Genomic DNA, 21,509 nt, shown 5'->3' on the forward strand with positions numbered 1-21,509 from the left:
TGCCTGACTTGTTCATTTTTCTCATTTCTGACCTTTATATCCATGGAAACATTTTTCTATTGGGACTTCTTCATCTTCCAGTTATTTTCTTATTTTGTTTTGTCATAGTCCTTTTTCTTCTTTTTTTCCACTAATAATGTCTTTCTGTGGATCATGTGCTGGTTCTTTTTTGGTTGTTCATCATTGGAAAACATTGTTTCTCTTCGATCAGCCATTTGCAGAAGATTCCTGTCAGAGAGAGACCAGAGCCATGCTGCTGTGTTCGAGGCTGGCAGGGATTTCTGTTATGTGTGAGTTTTGTCTAAAAGTGTGCACAGGCTCTACTTCTCCCTGGCCAAGGGGAATAGGCATGGAGGTGATTTTCAATGAAAAGTCTCTTCTCTGCTGCTGCTGCTGTGACGTACTGTTTCCTGCAGATACAGCTAATCTGTGCAAAGTCTTGATTAGCCTCACCTCTGCCACCAAAAGGGACCAAAGACCTCATTCCTGGGCCTAAACTCTGTTACCATCATTGTACACAGGAATTTAGTCGTTCAGGCTGTGCCCCTGAGAACTGCTCCGCGCTCTTTCTGAGATCTGCAGCACTGTCTTACTGCTTTGCCTGGAACTCACCCATGCTCCATCTCCAGTGTTTTTGGCAGTGCAAACCTATTCTGTGGTTTGAGGTTTCTGCGGTGTTCTAATGATGTTGAAAATGGGTTTGCCTCCATCTTAAAAACTGGAACTCAGGCAGGTTGTTAAAACATTCAGTAATAAGCCACTGTAGGAAACACTTATAGAATGTTCATTTTTGATTACCAAAAAATTTTTTCTTTGTGGACTTCAAAACCCTGGGGCACCATGAATTGGAATATCCTGACATCTTTAAGCAACCATTATGAAAAGAGTAATGTTCACGAGTTGTTTTTCTTCCTTCTAGAACCAGCTGGCAAAAGCTGTATCCATTTTTTCTCAGATCATGAAGCCAGAAAGTATAATCTGCACTAATTTAAATGTAAGTGACTTCTTTATGGTTTAAAGTGAGGCTCAAAAATGTAATAAAATGATGTCTAGATTTTTCTGTCTGTGTACAACAGATGACTCTTGATCTCCCAAGGTCTTCATTCAGTCTGTTCATTTATTGATCACTGTGTGAGTTACAGGATAGCCCCTGTGAGAGGAGTCAACACATGCTTCCAGGAGTTTATAAATAGGTGGGAAGTGTAGATATGCTCAGCTATAAGAGGTGGCTAAATGCTATAAGTATAACACACAACTGCAGAAGGCTGCTGATGTAGAAGGAAAGGAGGTGGACTCTGTAGTCTCTTCACTGAGACCTGAGAAAAGCCTGCGTGCTGATTACATCCTCTTCGTGGTAATTAACTCATGGAGTCAGGATACCTGTGGTGCATAAAATAGTGTCTAATGTGGTAAGCACTCAATAAATGTTAGCTATCTTCATTCTTACTATGTTGCCAGCCTGCTGTGGTCCATCTATAGTGAGCAGTGAGTCATGTGTGCCTTCTCGGAGCAATGAAAAGACTTAGAGACTCTTCTGTCATTAAGGACATCATAGCCCCAACTCAGTCACTCCCTGTTGAGGCCCTGCTTGTATGCTGAATATTTGTGTTGTGGGGAATTGAAAAGAAAGCCCCTAATGTCCAAGAACTTACAGTCTCCTGAAGCATCAAGGGGTCAAGATGAGGAAAAATCTATTTCAAAAGAATAGAAATGTGTAAACACCAGTGTGACATGAACTGGGATAACCAGTCGTAGCCAATGTAGTATTCCAGGACAGGGAGTGAAGGGCTGGCCAGCGGAAGCAAGTGGAGGAGACCTGGGGAGAAAACTGTTGAGCAGTGTTCTGAAGGAGGACAGGGCTGTGGGATTGGAGGGATGGAGGTGAAAAGGCATTCTTTGTTGGGGGATTAGTTCTGCTGAGGGTGCTGTTTAAAAGAATGTAAACTGTTAATTGTAAGCACCTCTTACTAGCTCTGAGTCCTTAGGCAAAGTTACTTACCCTCTGTGGGCCCCATTTTCCATTTATCTGAAAGAGCAGTATTAATAGCACCATTCTTTCATTATGAGAATTGAAGGAATAATGCATATAAAGTAGTAACACAGCACAGTCAGTGCCTGGCGTGTAATCAGTGTTCAATGAATACTTGCTAATACCAGTAGTATTTGAAATGAAATAGGTCCAAAAAAAAAAAAAAGAAAGAAAAAGGATTATTTATCTGTAACAAGTCTTAGAATAACTCCAAGCGTCCGTGGTTTTCAGTTCTGCCCATAGTGATTATCCTCAAATGTCACCCCCACACCAGTACCCAGATGACTTTCAAGAAAAGCACTAGATAAGCCTTTATGGTAAACACTGGAGAACAAGGTCCAGCGAGAAGTCTGAGATAAGAATGCCTTCTATTTGACCTCATATTTACTTTTCAGAATGCTTTCATGTGAGGGAAAGATGAGCTTAGGGAACCAGAAAGATGGAGAGGGTGACAGCCAAGAAGCTGGAGGGGCAAAACAAGTGAGATGAGTTTGGAAGAAGAGAGACTAAATATTAGAAAAATATCCTAAAAGGGATCTTGTAGTTTGCAAAGGCCATGAGCCTGGAGAGGGAGTGAGCATCAAAGCTGTCAGTTAAGAATGCATCTGTAAAACCTGGTAATGGATCTGATATAACCTGATGAATGGCACAAGAAAAGGGAAGTAAGAGGACCCAAAAATGAGTTTATAAGGCATCAGTGGTGAGGCAGAGGAAGCATCAAAAAAAAAAAAAAAAAAAAAAAAAAACCCAAAACGGAAGGAATAGCACCAGTATATCGAAATCCAAGAATGCTGATAGCCCTCCTGGTCATGGCCTGCTGCAGGCAGCCCCTGTCCCAAAACCAGGCCCTTAAGCAGAAACTGCAGGTCAGCCTGGAAAGCTCTCAGAATGAGGCAGATCTGGGAGGCCAAGGTGGCAAAGGTCCAGAGGCCAGAAGTCCAAGTCATTTGGGCCAGTAAGCCAAAGAGAGTAGGAAGCCTGGTCTTCCAGCAGACGTGTATGTGTTGTGTCTTTTCTGCTTCCCACTGGATAAGGACGGCTCTGGGTCTCCAAGTGTATACCTGCTTCTGAGAGTACCCTGCAGGTGCACTCAATTCATGACTGGACAGAAGTAGAATTGCTAGGATTCCAGGTCGTTCACAGCATCAGGTAGGAGAAAAATACAGGAGAGCATGTGAGAGAAGTTTTATATGGATCATTAGTAGCTTTTCCTAGAGTTGAAGGGAGCATGGGGAAATCAATAAGGATTGATTGGTGGTGAGAAATGGAAGAGAGTGAGATCAGTAGGGTTTTAGTTTATTTTAGCTAAATGCTAGTACCATGCCAGATACTTACATTTGTCGATTTATAACACTGTTAGAACAATATTTCGCCATATTATACATGCAGAAAATGAAGATTCAAAGGGTAAACAAATTACCCAAGTTCTTGCAGCTAATTTAATAGTAGAGTCAGCATTTTAACACAAACAAAGCTGCTTGACTACAAAGCCCAGGGTTTCACGAACCCTTTGAGCCCTACAGAGTTAAGGGTCTCTTTTATCTAGGACTAGGACTAATTGCTCCCCCAGAATGATGAGAACATGGGACTGGATGTCAGAAAGTGAATCTTCTGATAGCGCACATATTCCATGTCCGTGAATTTAGATTCCTCATCGATTAAACCTCTGGCTATCTCTCACAGTTGTTATGAGAATCTAGTAATGGTTTTTATTTATCCAAATGTGAAAGTGCTCTGGTGGAAATCAAACATGAGCCTGCTGAGAGCTAAAGAGTCCACTCTCAGTAGGAGGAGAAATTCAGAGTGTGGTGAGTACACTCGTGAGCAAGAGCAGCAGGACAGCTTCTACCCGGGAGAGCTGGGAGGGAGGGGGAAACACAGCCGGTACCCGTGTGGTGGGATGGGCACGTTTTGGGCAAGTGCTCTGTAAGGATCCTTGAGTTGATCTTGAGTATGAATCACCCCTTCAATGAATTGGGTCACAGAATTATCCATTGCCCAGAAACTTAGAGAGCTTTATTGTTTAAAAATTCTCACTCAGGCAATTCTTCCAAAAGTTCAATATGAATTTCTCATATTTCAATATAAGCCTGTTTCATCTTCCTTCCTCAGGGATGGTGAAAAGAGATGGTTGCCATTCTCAGGTTTAATAATCTTTCAGATTCTGGGTCTCTGTTATTAGAGCAGGTTTTAAAAAAATAATTTAGGCCCTCGCTTCTCCAAGGCCGAGTCATCTACTTGGACCCCTTAAGGGCAATTTGTTAATTCTTCAGAAACGGAAACCTGACAAGTAAGCTGAGTAGAGAGTCTGTTCCGTCAGTATTAGCAGAAATAAATGAAGTTGTTTTTCTTTTTTTTCTGATCTACTTTAAAAATTAATGCCTTATACTAAAATCTTTTCCTGCTGCCAGTTGGAATTTGAACTTACCTAATTTTTCCGCCTCAACTTAATTTTCATCAAAATTGCTCTTGCTGCCGATAAGACCCAGAGGGCCTGGTTCCCCATTTCCTGGCTAATGCATGCTCCATTCTGAACTGACTGGGCACATGATCTCATCAAGGCACGTGCATGCTGATCCTGCCCCTTCAGTCTAAACCCACCCATCACAAGAGAACTACAGCACCCTCCACTGCTGCTCAGAATCAAAGGACTAACTTCTGCTTCCAAACATGTCTAAAAGTAGCAGAGCCCAACGGAGAGTGGTTTTCCACTGATTTTACTTGTATTCTAATCATTTTTCTAGAAATCTAGATCCATTTTGGAATTGAATTACCTTGCAGGGGGATTGACAAGTGGTTAGTTTTACTGCTTTTATCATTTATTTGTAAACACAGGTGACTGTTTTAATGTTCCTTTCTTCTACTCACTAAGGCCACCCTAAAGTTCTAGCTCATGCTGGGAATTCTAGGCTGCAGAGGTCAGAAAGGAGATGAGACTTACTATTTCTCATAAATACCTTTGTGGCAGCATCTCACCTCTATGTCCAAGAAATGTATTTAGTTGGAAGCAATGTAGACTCTAAAGAAAACAAGAGTCTGTTAGAGGCTTTCTTTTTCTTCCATGTAGAAAACCAGAGGCGATCAGTCTAGGTCTGGTGTGACGTTCCATGATATCATCAGGGAACTGGCCTCCTTCTGTATTTCCACACCACCATCCTAATCCACATGACCTCCATCCACTACATCTCTGTTCCAGCAAGAAGTAGGAGAATGGAGGAGGACAAGGAAGTTGGTCCCTTTTAAGAATGTTTTGCCAAGTATCTAACCCAACAACGTGAACTTACATGTTATTGGCGAGAGCTTCATCCCATGACCACATCTAGTTGCAAACAAACCTGAGAAATAGAGTTTTTGATTTCCATATATGACAGCATCAGTTAGGGAGCTCTGTTATAAAAAAAAGGTGAAAATGGATATTGGTCAGAACACAAGCGTCTCTACCACACTGTGATATTCTTCAAATACAGCAGCTTAAAAAGAAAAGAAAAAAGAAATGCAAATTTCTCCACTTCAGGGGTTCTGTTCCTTTTTTTGGTCAGAGGTGTCAGTGACTTAACATTTCTTGAGGTCTCAGAAAATCAGAGAGGCAGGAAGTATGTGTTTTTTGAGTATTTTTTCTTAAGTAATATTCCCTCTGCTCCTTGCTAATTCAACATTCCTAGCCTTTCATTTGAAATCTGTAAGATTAAAGCAAAGTGCTGTACCCTGATTTAACTTTTTTAATTGTACCCTGAGACTTCAGTTTGAGACAAGCTCCTAGCTTTAAATTTTCTCTTTGCCTTTCATCAGTAACTGCCTTATCTATGTTGCCTTCATCAGTATGGTTCAAGGTATTGAACCTTGCTCTTGAAATCCCTACTGAATCAGAGATAGTTGCTAGAGGCAGGAGAGAAATTGGGAAAACTTAAGAAGAAAAGTTGAAATCTTCCAGAAGCACACCATTAACAGTTTCTAGCATAGAGCTCCAGGAGATTTATCCTTGTAAATTGTTAGGGGACCTACGTTCCCCTTCTCATTCACTGTCGTTGAGGGTCTCCTCAACAGGATGCCAGAATGGCAGGTGTGGCATCAACAAGGTAGACTTGTCCTTGCTCTTGATAGGATAGACCATTGCCAACCAAATCAGGACTGGTTTTTATTAACAAGACTGTTAAGAACTGTTAAGAGTTGGAGATTTACCCCAGATGCCAAGCTAACAAGTTAACCTGCCACAGTTTCATGGATGCTGGTGGAGAACACTAGACACTGAGAGATGAAGGACAGTTTATTACTCACAGCAATAGCAGTAGCCAGAGGATTAGCATTTTTGCATCAGTTCCTTCAGCCCAGTTCCTACAGAGTGACATGAAGAGGTCTATATGCCCCTTGCACACACACAGGGTGTATGTTAAGAGAGGAACCGTGAACTTGGGAACCCAAATCTCTTATAATGGACAGTAAACATACCTGCCCTTTCTTTGGTTGAGACACTGTCTGTCTTCCCAGGCTGTTGGTTTTATAAACACCCTTGAAAATATAGTCCAGACTAAACCAGTCAGTGCTTCTGGCTGACTGTGAGAGACCCATGGAGTGTTCTCTCCTGACAAAGGATTTTTGCCTCTGCTCTACAACACTGAACTTAGATCCAGTCCTTTGGAGTTAGGCTACTTGGGATCATTTCATTCTGTTCTTCAGGACCAAAGATAACCCTCAATCCTAATCAACAAACACACAATGTTATAAGTGGACTACTGAGAGAACTTAGCTGGTTTGGTATAAAAAAGTGAGTATCTCTTCCGGAAGAACTGTATTCCCTAAAATGTTTCCTAAAAATGTTTATACCCTTTGACTTTGTAATTTCACTTATGGAAATCAAGTCTAAGAAAGTAATGAGCTGGGCTTTTTGTTTGTTTGTTTTTAATATACGCACATTTATTGATAAAATAAAGCATGGTATTGCTTTATTTGATGCATTATTTATATGATGGATTGCTATGCATTCATCATTAAAAATGAGTTTTTTCCTGAAATTTCTGGATGCTATGAAAAATGTTCATTATATAATAATTCACCAAAAAGCAGAATCAAATTTGGGAAAATGAATATATTTGGAAGATAATACATGAAATTATAAATAATGGTTAACATTAGTTGGTGAATTCGAGTTATTCTCCTTTTTTTTTTTTAAACTTTTCTATATTTTTCAAATTGTACCAGTGAACATTGGTAATGGGTGGGGGGGGGTGTTCTTTTTTCCTTGTGTTTATTTTATCTGATGGAAGGTAGTTTAGTGGTTTCATTTTTAAAGCCAAGTACAGTACCCAGTTTTGAAAGTTCTTTAATAGCTACAGTGTAAATATGAGTGCCTCCTTAAGGCTTTAACCAACCTCCACTTTATGCTTTCAACAACCTATATGCCTGCAATTTCCTAACCAAAAAACTTAAATTAAGTTAAATTGCCCCAGAGCCAACCTTATGAGATTGTCTGATTGTCATATTCTCTGAATCTAGAGGAAATAGGGAGGAAGAAACTAATAGTAATGTTTATTGAACACCTCTTGTTCAATATTTTATTTAATGTTTTATTTAATGTTCACAGTAATGTGAACATAAGTAATGTGAGATAAGGTATTTTCCTCATTTTACAAATAAAGAAATTGAAAGAGCAATTAAATAACCGGCTAGAGCCACTTAGCTAGTAATGGCCAGCTAAGGACTCCAGACCCCAAAATCCACGTTCTCTCCTTTTCTGCCCTATATCAAGTTTTGAAGTTTCAGTGTTTGATTAGCTGTTGGAAAACAAGTTTTGGCTAGCAGGCATTCATTCGAAGCACTTTTGAACTTGTGCAAGCAAATGAATGAGGAAACAGCATGACAGCAGGGTAGATGTCTATAACTGTAGGCTTATCTTACCTAACAGGGTGCATTTCTCAGGGATGATCACTGGCTCAGTCTTGTGTTTGCTTGTTTCTTCATTTTATTCAGATTATGATCCATATTGAGTCAAATATGTTGAAAACCCTAATAGAGATACTAACGGATGCTACAGAGGGAAATTTATCAAGATTTGTGAAGAAACCTGTGTTCTCAGAGGAAGTGGTGAGTGTGGGACTGCTGCAGAGATCACGTAAAGGTGCAAGGGCACCCCTGAAACTGTCCAGTGATGCCTTCATCCAGTAGGCCACCTCCTTAAAGCGACTGTCAGAGGCGGCAGCCTCCCTCTTGTTCCTATTGTAAGACTTCTCTGTCTGGGTACAAAGACTCTTTTCCTCTAACACAGTATATCCTCTGAAATTCTAGGAAAACTTTTTTCTTTTACATATTCTTTTCCCCACACTGTTTCCATGGATGTCAGTGCTCTCTCTCTCTCTTTTTTTCTTTTTCCTTTCTCCTCAAGCCTCCAGTTCGTTCTCCCCACTCATCACTCTCAGTTGATGACCCTGCCTCCTGTTTCCTGGAGGAAATAGGGCAGTCAGAGGAGAACTGCTCCACCCGACAGCTTCTTTGCCTCTCCCCCTCTGCTGAGCCTTCCCTCCTGAAGCCATGGTGACTGCACACACCTCGAGAGAGCCAGCTGCCCGGCTGTGCCTGGGAGCCCAGCCTCTGACCCACCCCAGGGCATCAGTCCAAAAGTGGGACTTTGCATCATCACTGTCGCCTTCCCTGTAGCTCATCCCATTAGCCAACAATAGGCTGTAGTATCTCTCATCTTTAAAAAAAAACAAAAACAAAAAAACCCAAAAACTCCCCTACTTAAACAAATACCAGGTGTTTAGATAGGAAGACTCTGCCTCGTCAAGTCGCTTCTTCCCAAGTTAATGTGATAATGGTATTTTTATTGAGATGTTACATTAGGTGGGTTGTTTTTGTTTTGTTTTGTTTTTTCTGTAGTGAAGGTTTAGGCAAACTAGCAAGAAGAGCTGAGAAAACCCTGAGAAAGAAGAGCAGGAAGAGGTGCTAGACTTGCCAGATATGAAACCATATTAAAGCTTCTCTAATTAGAACTGTGGTTTTAGCTCCTGAAGGGACTAACTAATGGAATGCTTTGCAAAATAATAAAATTAAACAAAAATGAAGAGAAAGGGTTTCTAAAAATTGAAAGCACTGTGGAACAGTTGGACCCGTGTGTCACACTGATGGCCTAAGCACACAAAGAGGAATTACTGTAAGTCACTTGAAATTTAGTCATTTGTACATTGCTAGTTATATATTACCTAACGGGGTAAGAAAGACTGTAAAGAAAGCATAAATTATTGGCAGCGATCATACTGTTAGTAAAGATACTGGAATTGTCATTTTGACTAATGGAGGGGCCTGTGGTTGGCCCTCCCTCCCTTTTTCCCCTTTCCCTTGCCTTTTATAGCAGGGTCCCGGCTGCACCTAAGGTGGTGGGATTGGCAGCAGAGGGCAGGTGGCCTTCCCAGCCCTGTCCCCCTCCTCAGTGCCAGCCAAAGGCTGACAAAAGGAGCTTGTCAGGAAAACTAATTGGATATGATTAAATTTAAATTGAATAGAATTAAATTTAAAGCTTCTTTCTATTTCTCTGTGTAGGTTGTGACCCATTCAAACTTTTTCGGAGTGTGTTTGGAAAGTAAAGGAACTGAAAATGTAAACCGGTTTTAAAGTACACAGCCGTGTGTGTGTGTGTGCACATACACAATACTGACACAATTTCAGTTTTCTCACTAGCACTCATGTCAATCAGTCCTTCCTTAGACCCGGCCTATCAATGCGTTGGCCCAGTTATACAGCTAAAGCATCCAAACAAACTTCACATTGAAAAATACTAATTATTTTTATCTGATTTTTCCCCCCAAAGCCTATAAAGACTGATTTACTTAGAAAGCTCACCCTCTAGTTCATTGTGCCCCCGCAGTTGTGAGACCAACTCAAGGAATTGCTTGTTGAGAAGTGAATTGATCCATAAAACTCCAGCAGCTTCTGAGCCAGTTCTAAATCTATTTGTGAGACTGCATGTGGAGTCCTACATTGTAAAACTGCATTCTACAAATGCTCGGTGTAGTGTTTATACCACCAGTTACTGAAAAAGTCTTATGTGTGGAGGTAAGGTGCCAATATACCATCAGAGGAATGTTGAAAAGAACCACTGACCTTCTGCAATACCATGACTGAAACCACTCAAACATGAGCTGTTTCTTTATTTACTTCTTTTTTTAAGCCTAAATTAACAATGTTGTATCACCTCTTTTCCGCTTAAATTGTAGAATGGTCCTAATGATACCACTTAATATTTTTGTAGTGATTTAAGGGAACTTAATCACTTAGTATCTGCAGTGAGAGCAGGGTTACCTCCAGCTTGGCACACCTGCTTTGCTTCTTTGGAAACCATGTGCTGCTCCACATTCAGTCACTCCACCTTGAACAAGGGGACTAAACAAGCTTTTTTTTTTTTTTAAGAGTGTTAGAAGTATTTAAACTTTATCTGAAGGTTCAGTGGAGACCCTTGTTAGAAAGGAAGTTGTGCAGGTAGCAGATAGGATTGTGATATATTTAGAAGATAACTAAAGGATTCATCAGGGACCCGGTCAATTTAAATTTCATCAAGAAATGTTAGATTGTATCATTAATAAGGACTGAACTAAGTAAAATGTTGATTTTAATCAGAAAGTAGTTTCATATTTTAATTTTGAACTCACCCATTTGTGTTAAATACCAGTCATATACTTGTGACTCTAATATGTATACCTCTGGTCTAGATCTCCTCCATCCCTCTAACTTGTGTATCCAGCAGCCTCTGGACATATCCGCTTAGCTGTTTCACAGACCCCTCAATCTTGTCCAGCATGGGCCTCTTAATTTTCCCTCTCCAAAGCTGGTCCCCCCATCTTCCCCATCTCAGTCAGTGAAATCCTCCATCTCCAAGGTACCAAAGCCCAAGTTGGGAAGATTATTCCTCCCTTTCCCTTTCCTCTTCAACAGTAAATCCTTACAGTTTAATCTCCAAAATATACATTATATAATCTACTTCTGCATCTTTTCTATACATTTTCCAATCTAAACCATCACCTATTCTCATCTGGCCTATGATGGGGGCCTCTGGATTAGTCTCCAAATTCTTGTGCTCTCCAGTTCTCTACACAGCCTTTAAAATCTAAATCAGATCATGTCCCAGTTTGGACCCCCTGATGGCTTTTAGAATAAATTCAAAAAAACCATGAGCTATAAAGCCTTACATCATTTGGCCCCACCTCCTGCTCTTAACCTTAAATTGGACACACTTGATTCCATTGCTATTTGACCTCCTCTCCCTGGTATGTTTCAGTGTATAATATATGCTACTTGAATCCCTGTTTTATAAAATACCAGGTATGATTTTCAAGTACTAATTCTGAATGTTGTGTGCAGCTTGTGGAATCCCTTACAGTGCCCCAGTACCCTGGTTTTCACCACTTTATGTCCACTCTACATTTTTATGCATTTGTCTCTTTTTCTTGGAGGAGAAAAAATAGTGGGAAGAAATCTTGCAGAGATAGAATGACCTGCTCTTGCTTTTTTCCAGCTGGTCAAAGTGAGGGAAAAAGTGAAGGATGTGCCTGCTCTTCTGGTGAACTTTGATAAGCTCTACAGGAAACTGCACATGAATGGCCAGGTCACCACTTACACTCTGGATGCTCTGCTCTGCCACACTCCCAGGGACAGAAGATCCCACATGGTGCTATTAAACAAGAGGACAGTCAGCCGTCGGACCTTCCAGCCGCTCAGCCAGTCCCTGTGGGCTGAGTAACACTGGGTTCAAACCACCCACTGGTCTAAGTTGGAGGGGCCCTGCTTCTAATGAGTTTTGGCTTCCTAGGAAATCAGGCATTATACTCCTGTGGACACTATACTACCTAACACTCTCCTCCTTAAATTTCCATGTTCACTGAGTACCTGGCATGCTGACTTGAGAAGTTAATATCTTGTGCCACTGTGAAGATCAAGACACCAGCAAGCAGAAAGCTTGGCTCCCGAAGAAAGGGGGCTTCCCCATGTAAACTGCTGAGGATCCTTGAAGGAATATAGTCATGGTCACCAGTCCAGCTTCCAGGACCAGAGCAGAACCCAAGAAGCACAAGCAGGAAGGAATTTCACAATAAGTGATCAACTCAGACTAATATTCGGGGGAGTAGTTACTTGCAGATTATACGCTTGCTGAATTCAGGAGGTCTAAGACCCTGTTCTACCGTCCTAGGAAAGAACCCAGGATTTTCTCACTGCTTCTGTCATCATTTACTGTAACAGTAAACTAGGTACTTGAGCTTTCATTTTTCCATCTGTAAAATAATAGTACCTGTGTGAATCTGCATACTGGTTTGAAATTTTCATTCAGGGTTCAGTAGGATCAAGAATAAGAGAAATGAAATGGTTCCTCAGGAAACTTTTTGTTTTCTCAGCAGAGCAAACAAAACCAGAATTTAACTCAGAACTGATAAATAAGCCAAATTTAAATGACTACCACCTTGGTCACGGGTAAACCATGTGCTTTTCAAAATAAATGCTGATAAAAACAACATAATGCTCTCTGTACTGCTTAGTTTTCTATGTAGGTCATAAATTTTTGGTCCTATAGTTCACCTCGTTTGTTAATGATTCTCTTTTCTCCCTTTGGATGTTTAATTTTTTTGTAAAAAGAAATGTGTCATGACAGTGGGTCAGAGCTCCCTCATACAGATCCGTCTCCGTCTCTTGACGGTTAGAAGCCCAGCACGTGGGGAGCTGTGTTTGAGGGCCTGAGTGGCGGTGAGCCTCTCAGCTGCTCCTGGAGTGCTGCAGACCCCTGACTCAGCGCTGCTTCAAGAGCCGGGGAACTATGACTTTCTACTTATTCTGAGGCAAGAACTGTTCATAGAACCAGAAATTCTAGAGTGGGAGGAATCTTCTAAGTCTCCTACTTAAACTGCCCCATCTTTCAGGTCAGGGAAATGACTGGTCCAAATTGGCATAACTAGTTTGAGGTGGGGCTGAGATTAAAACCCAGATTCCTAGTCTCATCCCCTTCATGCTGTACCACATCACGTCTCCTCAGAGAAGAAAGAGGAGAATCTACACAGAGAGCAGTGGGGCTCCATGCCCAAGGCCACAGGCTCCCTCAGTCTCCTCATTAGTTAAGCAGGGGTAATAGTAATATCCACCTCAGAGACTTGCTGGGAGGATGGAATGAGGTAATAAATGCAAAGCAAGCAGAACAGTGCCTGGCACAGAGTAAGTGCTACATAAACGTTAGCTATTGTTACCACCACGTCAGTAGCATTCAGAGTGTCTGCACTTCGTTGAATTATAAAAACAAATGAGTTCTTCTTCATGTTCAGAAAGAATCAAAAGAATTTCTTTAGCCTATGCTCTGTGAAGCATTAACTTCATTTAAAGAAAATTCACTGCCATCATAGAATCTTAATTGCATCTCATGTGTGTCTGGTGTTTTGCAAAAGAGAAAAAAACATTTGAATTTTCTACCTTCAAAGTCTTAGGGAATAATAGGGCACATTTCCTGTCCCCTAACTTATCTTTTATCTTCTCTAGCATTCACAAAGAGCGTTCAAAGGCCATTATGTCCTGGGTCAACGTGGCCTTGGTGGTTACCTAACAACTATTCATTAGCAAAAAAAAAAAAAAAAGAAAGAAAGAAAAAGAAAAATTTGTGAGCAATAAATAGCAGCCATGACCTTCCCAAGCTCTGCTGGTGGCTGTGGTTCTCTGCTAACTGCAAACTGGGGTCTTTGACTGAGGGGCAACTTAGTACAGAGGTACAAATGTGCGTAACGTTTACCCTGAAATAATAGACAATTCCAAAGGCTAAAACAAAAGCAACAACAACAAAGAAAAAGTATGCTCAGTATATACGGAGCATTTCATTCTTTAAAACTTGGTAGTTTCTTTTCAAAACTGGTGTTTCCTTGCAATCGGTAATTTGCCTAAAGCATCTACATACTCGTTGGTAATTTGCCTAAAGCATGTACGTACTCTGTTAATGGGAATATCTGATGGACAGACTATCTTATTCCCCAACTCTGTCATGTGCCTTTGTAGATTGTTTTCACTTATTGTAAATGTCAGTTGCTACAGAAGCCAAAAATCATGGTGAGTATAAAACAGGATGAGAAAGAGATGAAAAGATAGCTCCTTAGTTAGATGATATCAGGGTAGTGGTTTGGTTATCTATTGCTGTGGTCCAAAAACACTTCAGAACTTAGTGGCTTAAAATAACATTAGTAATGTTTCTGGCAATTAATACCAGGACCTCAGCTGAGGCTGGGGCCTGAACATCGACACTAGGCTCCCTGACAGCATAGGTACTAGGGAGTGAGTGTTCCAAGAGGACCAGGCGGAAGCTTTGTCACCTTTTATCACCTAGCCTCAAAAGTCACATGGCTTTGATATGCATTTCTCTAATAATCAGCAATGTTGAGCATCTTTTCATGTGCCTATTGGCCATCTGCATATCTTCTTTGGAGAAATGTCTATTTAAGTCTTAAGCTCATTTTTTGATAGGGTTTTTTGGGGTTTTTTTGATACTGAGCTATATGAGCTATTTGTGTATTTTGGAAATTAAGTCACATTGTTTGCAAATATGTTCTCCAAGTCTGAAATTAAATAAAAATACAACAAGGTTATCATCTAACACCAATCAGAATGAGCATCATCAGAAAGGCTGAATAATAAATACTGGAGCAAAGAGTTGGTGGGAATGTAAGTTGGTGCAGCCACTATGGAAAACAGTGTGGTGTTTTCTTAAAAAACTAAAAATAGAGTTACCATATGACCCAGCAATCCCACTCCTGGGCATATATCCAGAAAAGACAAAAACTCTAATTCAAAAAGATACATGCAGCCCTGTTTACAACAGCCAAGACAGGAAAGCAAACTAAGTGTCCATCAACAGATGAATGGATAAAGAAGATGTGGTATATATACACACAATGGAACAATACTCAGCCATAAAAAAGAATGAAATAATGCCATCTGCAGTAACATGGACCTAGAGACTATCATACTAATTGAAGTAAGTCAGAGAGAGACAAACATCATATATCACTTACATGTAGAATCTAAAAACAAAAAAAAGAAATGACACAAATGAACGTATTTATAAAACAGAAACAGACTCACAGACAGAAAACAAATTTATGGTTACCAAAGGGGAAAAGGAAGGGAAGAGGGACAAAATGGGAGTTTGGGATTAACAGATACCTCCTACTATATGCAAAATAAACAACAAGGATCTACTGTATAGCACAGGGAACTATATTCAACATCTTGTAGTTGGGGTGGGTATAGCTCAGTGGTAGAGTGCATGCTTAGCATGCACGAGGTCCTGGGTTCAATCGCCCGTACCTCCATTAAAAAAAGAAAAAAAAATCTTGTAATAACTTATAAAAAAAGAATCTGGAATCTGGAAATTTATATATATATATAAAACACTGAGTCACTATGCTGTATACTAGAAACTAATACAACATTGTAAATCAACTATACTTCAATAAAAAAATAAGTAAACAAACTTTTTTTTAAAAGTCACATAGCATCACTTCCACTCAAGTTACGGGCCTACCTAGATTCAAGGGAGAGAATATACATTCCACCTTTCAGCAGTGGGAACATCAAAGAATTTGTGGACATGTTTTAAAATACCACAGATAGTGTTTTCCAGGAAGCTCTTTAAACTCCTCCTCTCCCATTGCTACTTCCCTAATTAAAGCCATCATCATTATCAGTCATCAGTCTTTCAGCTCTTCACCCTACTGCAGCCAGAGTGAGGTTCTGAAGAAATTCATCCTCCCCCCATTTAAAGCCTGAGGGCTCCTCACATCCCTCTGGATAAAGCTCAGATTCTAACATGGCTTAGCAGGCCCTTCAAAATCTGGCCTGGGGTCTGCCCATCCAGCTCTGCCCAACTCCACACCCTTTCCCTCTTATTCATCTTTCAGACCATAACTTAGACATCTTTTCATCTGGGAAGCTTTCTGGAGCCAGCTACCCCCTCAAACCCAGACTAGGCGAGCTACCTACATGCCCTGTACTTCACTTAACACACTTGTCACACTCCTGTCATTGCCTGTTTTCATTTTTCACCAGATTTAGGTGCCATGTCTATCCCGTTCTCCACTCTGTGCCAGTACTCAGTGCCATAGGGAACACATCAGAGTATAAGTACTTACTTAACTCAGCATGTTTTTTTTTTAATTTTTTTATTGAGCTATAGTCATTTTACAATGCTGTGTCAATTTCTGGTGTACAGCACAGTTTTTCAGTCATACATCTATATACATATATTCATTTTCATATTCTATTTCACCGTGAGCTACTACAAGATCTTGAATATATTTCCCTGTGCTATAACAGTATAAACTTGTTCATCTATCCTATATATACCTATCAGTTTCTACCAATCTCGAACTCCCAGTCTGTCCCTTTCCACCCCCAACCCCTGGCAACCACAAGTTTGTATTCTATGTCTGTGAGTCTGTTTCTGTTTTATGTATAAGTTCATTTGCCTTCTTTTTTTTTTTTTTTTTTTTTAGATTCCACATATGAGTGATAGCATATGGTATTTTTCTTCTCTTTCTGGCTTACTTCACTTAGAATGACATTCTCCAGGGACAACCATGTTGCTGCAAATGGCATTATGTTGTCTTTTTTACAGCTGAATAGTATTCCATTGTAGAAATATACCACAACTTCTTTATCCAGTTATCTGTCAATAGATATTTAGGTTGTTTCCATGTCTTGGCTGTTGTAAATAGTGCTACTATGAACACTGGGGTGCAGGTATCTACCATCTCATTTATATTACATAACGATGCTGGCTGACATCATGATCCCCCTGTGATCAGCATATTCTCTCCAGGCTATCCACTCAGTCCCACTTAACATTTAGAGTTGACTACAAGTTTTTGCCCAGTCCATTGTGTATCCTTTTCTCCTCTCACCTAAAATGCCCTCACTCTTTCTCTCTCTACCCTTTCCTACCCAACTCATGTGTCACCTCTTCCATAAGACATTCTCAAGCTGTAGAACCCATAGGGATTCTCCAATCACTCATTCACAAAATCCATACTGAGCAACTACAATGGACAAGGCACTATGAAAGGCCCTTAACATAACACAGGGAAAAGACTGACAAGGTTGCTTTCCCAAAGCAGAACATTTTTAGCCTGCTGCACTGAACTTAAGGACCTTTTGGCCTAGTCATTTGCTCTTCGCTTCTGCAGACAGTACTCATTACAGACCGATCAAAATCCTACCAAAGAATAGACTCAGTAGTGAAACAGACCAATCCTGGGCCATCTTTGCTGACAATTTTGATGATGACGACCCAAGAAATTAATACAAATTTGAACTAATTCATAATGAATTTTACTGGGAAATTATAATGGGGAGGTAAGGATTTATCTGCTACAATTCAAGTAGGCAAAACTGGAGATTTCTCTATTTCTTTGCAAAAGTTTCTTATTCAGTCTCTGGTTATATGAAGAACTCAAGAGAGGAATTCATGGGAGACTTGATCTTGCTTGAAAGATATTTTTTATGCTTTGAATTTTTTCAGGTAAATGTTTGCTGTTTCTGGATATCTTCCTTTTACCTCTTTTCATAACCAGAGGACAGTAGAGAAGGCAGTGGTTGTTAAACTTTTAGCAAGCATGAGAGTCACATGGAGAGCTTGTTCAAACCCAGACTGCTGGGCCCTACCTCCAGAGTTTTCTAATCCTTAGATCTGGAGTAGGGCCCAAGAATCTGCACTTCTAATAAACTGTCAGGTGCAGCTGTTGCTAGTCTGGGGACTGTGCTTTTAACTACTGTTGTTGGAGGAATCTGTGTTTCTCTATGTATATGGGAGGGTCAGGCTTCAGATGCACTCTCTGGGTCCTCTCTGCTCTCTGCTGTGAGGACGGAAGAGCAGGGTAGTGCAGCCTTGTCCCTGACTCCTGAGCAGGTATCTGCTAAGGCCATGCTGGCACCCACCGCTAAGCTCTGTGCCTCTGCTCATAAGGACCCTCACTCAGATGTCGACCCACCCCAACCCAAGCCCTACACGGTATTCATTGAATCAGGAGTCCCAAGGCACCATTCTGATTTAAGATCAATGAAAAACATACCTACTTAGTGTTTTCAAGTTATACATCTATTCTTATAAACTAGGGCAACACATGGCAAAATGACACAGGGCTTGACAAAACTAACTGAAGATTCAAATTTACATTATAACATTTCTTCTGTGGAAAAAAGTTACTTGGGAAAATTAAAACTCAGTAGATAAAATAGCCATTTAAAAAAATCACAATGGCAGAAGCTATGATTAGTAAAATCTGATATGAATTATGCATAAAAAATATGTGGTGACCAAATCATTGTGAATGGATCCCAATGGAAATAGTTCAGAAAAGAAAAATAAAAAGATTTTTAAGAAAGAAATTATTTGACTGTATTGCACAGAAAATTAATCAAGGAATTAAGCTGGATTAAATGGCATTGCTTCAAAAATATCTTCTGAACAAAAACTGAATGACATTGGTGTAATTCTGATTGAAATACGTTTTATTCATTAACATGGAGTTAAAAACAAGGGGATTAAAAATGCCCTTTGTCCTCAAGGAGTTTGCATTCTGCCGGAGGAACAGACATTAAATGGATAACTACAAAAATGACCACATGACCACAACTGACATAAATGATCAGTCTGGGGGTAGGGGGGATACACATTTCACCCTGTGGCATAGATAATAAGTGGTGTGTGCACCCATACACATGCACGCACACACACATACACACACACACAAAAGAGGAGGACTTTGGTCTTTCACAGCACAATTGTCTACATCACTCATTTTGGCACACAAAGTATAAGTACGAAGATTGTTGCCCACAATATCAGTAAACAAAGAGTGTTGGGCCATCAAGCCATCAGCCACTGCAGCTGCCTCTGACTGTGCACCCTAAGAGGATTCAGGATGGAAAAAGCAAGATACTGGCCCTAGATAGTTGAGGTGCATAGCAAAGAAATGATTTCAAAGAGCCCAGACTCCTATACCTTCCCATAAGTAGAAAAGCATTAAATCCATTAACTTGAGATGTCTGGTTTTCTTTAATTAACAGTAATCTTTTGATGTTCCGACTACCTGATTTTTTTGTTGCAAAACCTCCTATATATCCTGACTCCTCCCTTACCTCTTCGGAGAAGTCCCTCAAGGCTATCTGAGAGGCTGCCTCCCAGACTTAAATCCTCAGAAAGTCCACCGAATAAAACATAATTCTCAACTTTTAGGTTGTGCTTTTTTTTCAGTCAACAAGTATGCTGCCCTGTGTTGTTAAACAACTTTCTAAAGTGTATCTGTTGTCTTCTGAAAGATGAGGTATTCTACATTTATCTTGAATGACCCCAAAGTGCCCATGTAGCATAATACATGTACATATAACTGGGCCTTAATATTTTTTGAAAGAATGAACTAATTAATGGCAGGTTTTAGTTAATATGGACAGTCTGCCATGACTTGCTCTAAGTATTTCACAACTTTCTGACAAACCGGTCGCTCTTTCTACCCCAGTTTTACAGATGACAGAGCCCAGGCTTGGAGAAGGGCAACACTGGGGAAAGGGGCATGGGCCGACCAGTGCAATAACACACCAGCCCAAGCCTGTATCTTCCATGGGGTAGGTACCTCCTGGACTTCCACGCACAGCTAATCTGAGGCAGGAGTGATCACGGGGCAGGGGGAGTAGGAGGAGGTCATAACTTCCAGGTGAAGCTTCCAACCTCATACTCCACCCAGCTGCCCACCTTGCTCAGGTGATCCTTCTTCTGAGGGCTGCTGCCTCCAAGGGCCTCAGAGGCACAGTTACCAGTGATCACAGGTGGGGTTGGGGAAAGAAGGCTCAGAGGGAAAAAAGAACCCCACGCTTGGCTGCTGATCACTGCCCTGCAGCTGAAATCCTCCAAAGCTGGGTGCGTTGGGACTGGAGAAGGCCTCATTTAATTAGGCTCTGAGAGGAAAATGCACCAGGAGCCTGTGTCAGCCCGAAGGCGTCAGGGAATCCTGGTGTGTCACCTGCAGGCCTTCCTGGGAAACACATGGCCAGATTGGTGATGGTTACATCCTTCATCTTCCCTGATTCCTTTTTCCTGCCCCAAGTCAGGCCAAGCTGCTCACCTAGAAGAGCCCAGTGTTACCACATCTCTTAATCCCCCAAGTATCCCTCACCCCCAGACAGCAAGATCATCCTGTCAAATTACAAGTGACATCACAAAGAAGGAAGGCGTAACCTCCCACCAAGTGACAGCTCTACAACTGGATTCGACTTTGAATTCATGAGTGCGAGTCACATGCCTGGCAACCAAGCAGCAGAACCTCCTGGTGGGTCTGGATCCTACTGCACCCCAGGGGGACATGTTCCATGCCCATCAAGTTCAAGAGGATTTGAGTGACCTTCAGTTTCATGGCTGGAAATTACTGGATTAATATCAGGTAGTTTAAGGAGTACGTTCTGACTGTAGCAGATGCAGGATGACCACACGCACATCCAAAGGTAATTCAACATGAATGCCCTTCACCGACAAGCTCACCGAGAAGCCAGGAGAGAACCAGGCAACTCAACAGGAATACAATCGGGGTTTTTCAGATACATTGGTGCTCAGGTGACAGGGAATTCAACAACAACAACAAAAGGGCTCTGCATGATAGAGTTCATAAAAGAAATAAAAAAGCAAAGTAAGACTCACCATTTGTCAGACTTTGCAAGCACGTTATATACAGTATCTCACTTAGTCCTCAGGAAAACCTCACGTGGTACTGTTACCCCATTTCACAGATGAAGAAACAGTGGGTGAGCACAGGTAGTCTGATGCCAGAACTCAAGTTTCTAACTCCGTCCCTACATCCCTGCCCAAATGGTGGCTGTGTGCGCGCATGCGCATGTCCACCCTTTTAGGAGACGTGGTTTATACTGTTGATTGAGCAGAACGTCAAAGGGGCCTTTGAGCAAAAAAGTTAAACTATACATGCCTACACATATATACATATATATGCATATGTTATGCACTCATATTTTATACACACACAAATACACTTACACAGACATAAATGTGTGTGTGTGTAGGTCTCGGGTTTTTCTCCAGTGATCCCTGGCCGGCTTTGTGCTTTTCTCTATTAGGATAGAGCTGAAGAACTTAAGAGTAAACAGCAGAGGGCGCCCAGAGTCACCATTTTTAAAAGGTGCTAGTTTTTAGAAGCATCTTCCATTTCTGGAATTCAGAGACAACAGAGGTCCACATTGCAAGCTGGACAGGAATCATAGCAGTAGATAGTCTTTAGAGAAGATACAGAATATTGCCTTCACTCAGATTAAAAATTATCTAGTGTAGAAAGGATTTTAGAAAAGAGAAAACAGTGAGGATGATCCTCTACAGATAATAAACCAATGCAAGTATGTGTGTGTGCATGAGAAACACATAGAACAGCTCCTTATGAAGGAAAAAAGAAGGTCCATTCTCACTTAGGAAAGAGTTTCC

The 21,509-nt window shown here is 40.9% G+C and overlaps 1 protein-coding gene across 6 annotated transcripts in view; it reads left to right on the forward strand.

The window, feature by feature from the left end:
- The window catches only part of PTCD2 (pentatricopeptide repeat domain 2), a 28,935-nt gene extending 16,411 nt beyond the window's left edge, over window positions 1-12,524 (forward strand). For 5 of the 6 annotated variants that reach the window (XM_010949310.3, XM_045512378.2, XM_045512379.2 and 2 more), the window contains 3 exons: window positions 920-994; window positions 7,994-8,107; window positions 11,529-12,524. In XM_010949310.3, the coding sequence (XP_010947612.1) occupies window positions 920-994; window positions 7,994-8,107; window positions 11,529-11,753 (414 nt within the window). In that variant the 3' untranslated portion in view covers window positions 11,754-12,524. The remainder of the gene's footprint in view (window positions 1-919; window positions 995-7,993; window positions 8,108-11,528) is intronic. The other variant, XM_010949311.3, reaches the window with a different exon arrangement.
- Window positions 12,525-21,509: the final 8,985 nt, after the last annotated feature.

The sequence above is a fragment of the Camelus bactrianus genome, chromosome 3 (genome assembly GCF_048773025.1).
Source record: "Camelus bactrianus isolate YW-2024 breed Bactrian camel chromosome 3, ASM4877302v1, whole genome shotgun sequence".
Classification (NCBI taxonomy): Eukaryota; Metazoa; Chordata; class Mammalia; order Artiodactyla; family Camelidae; genus Camelus; species Camelus bactrianus.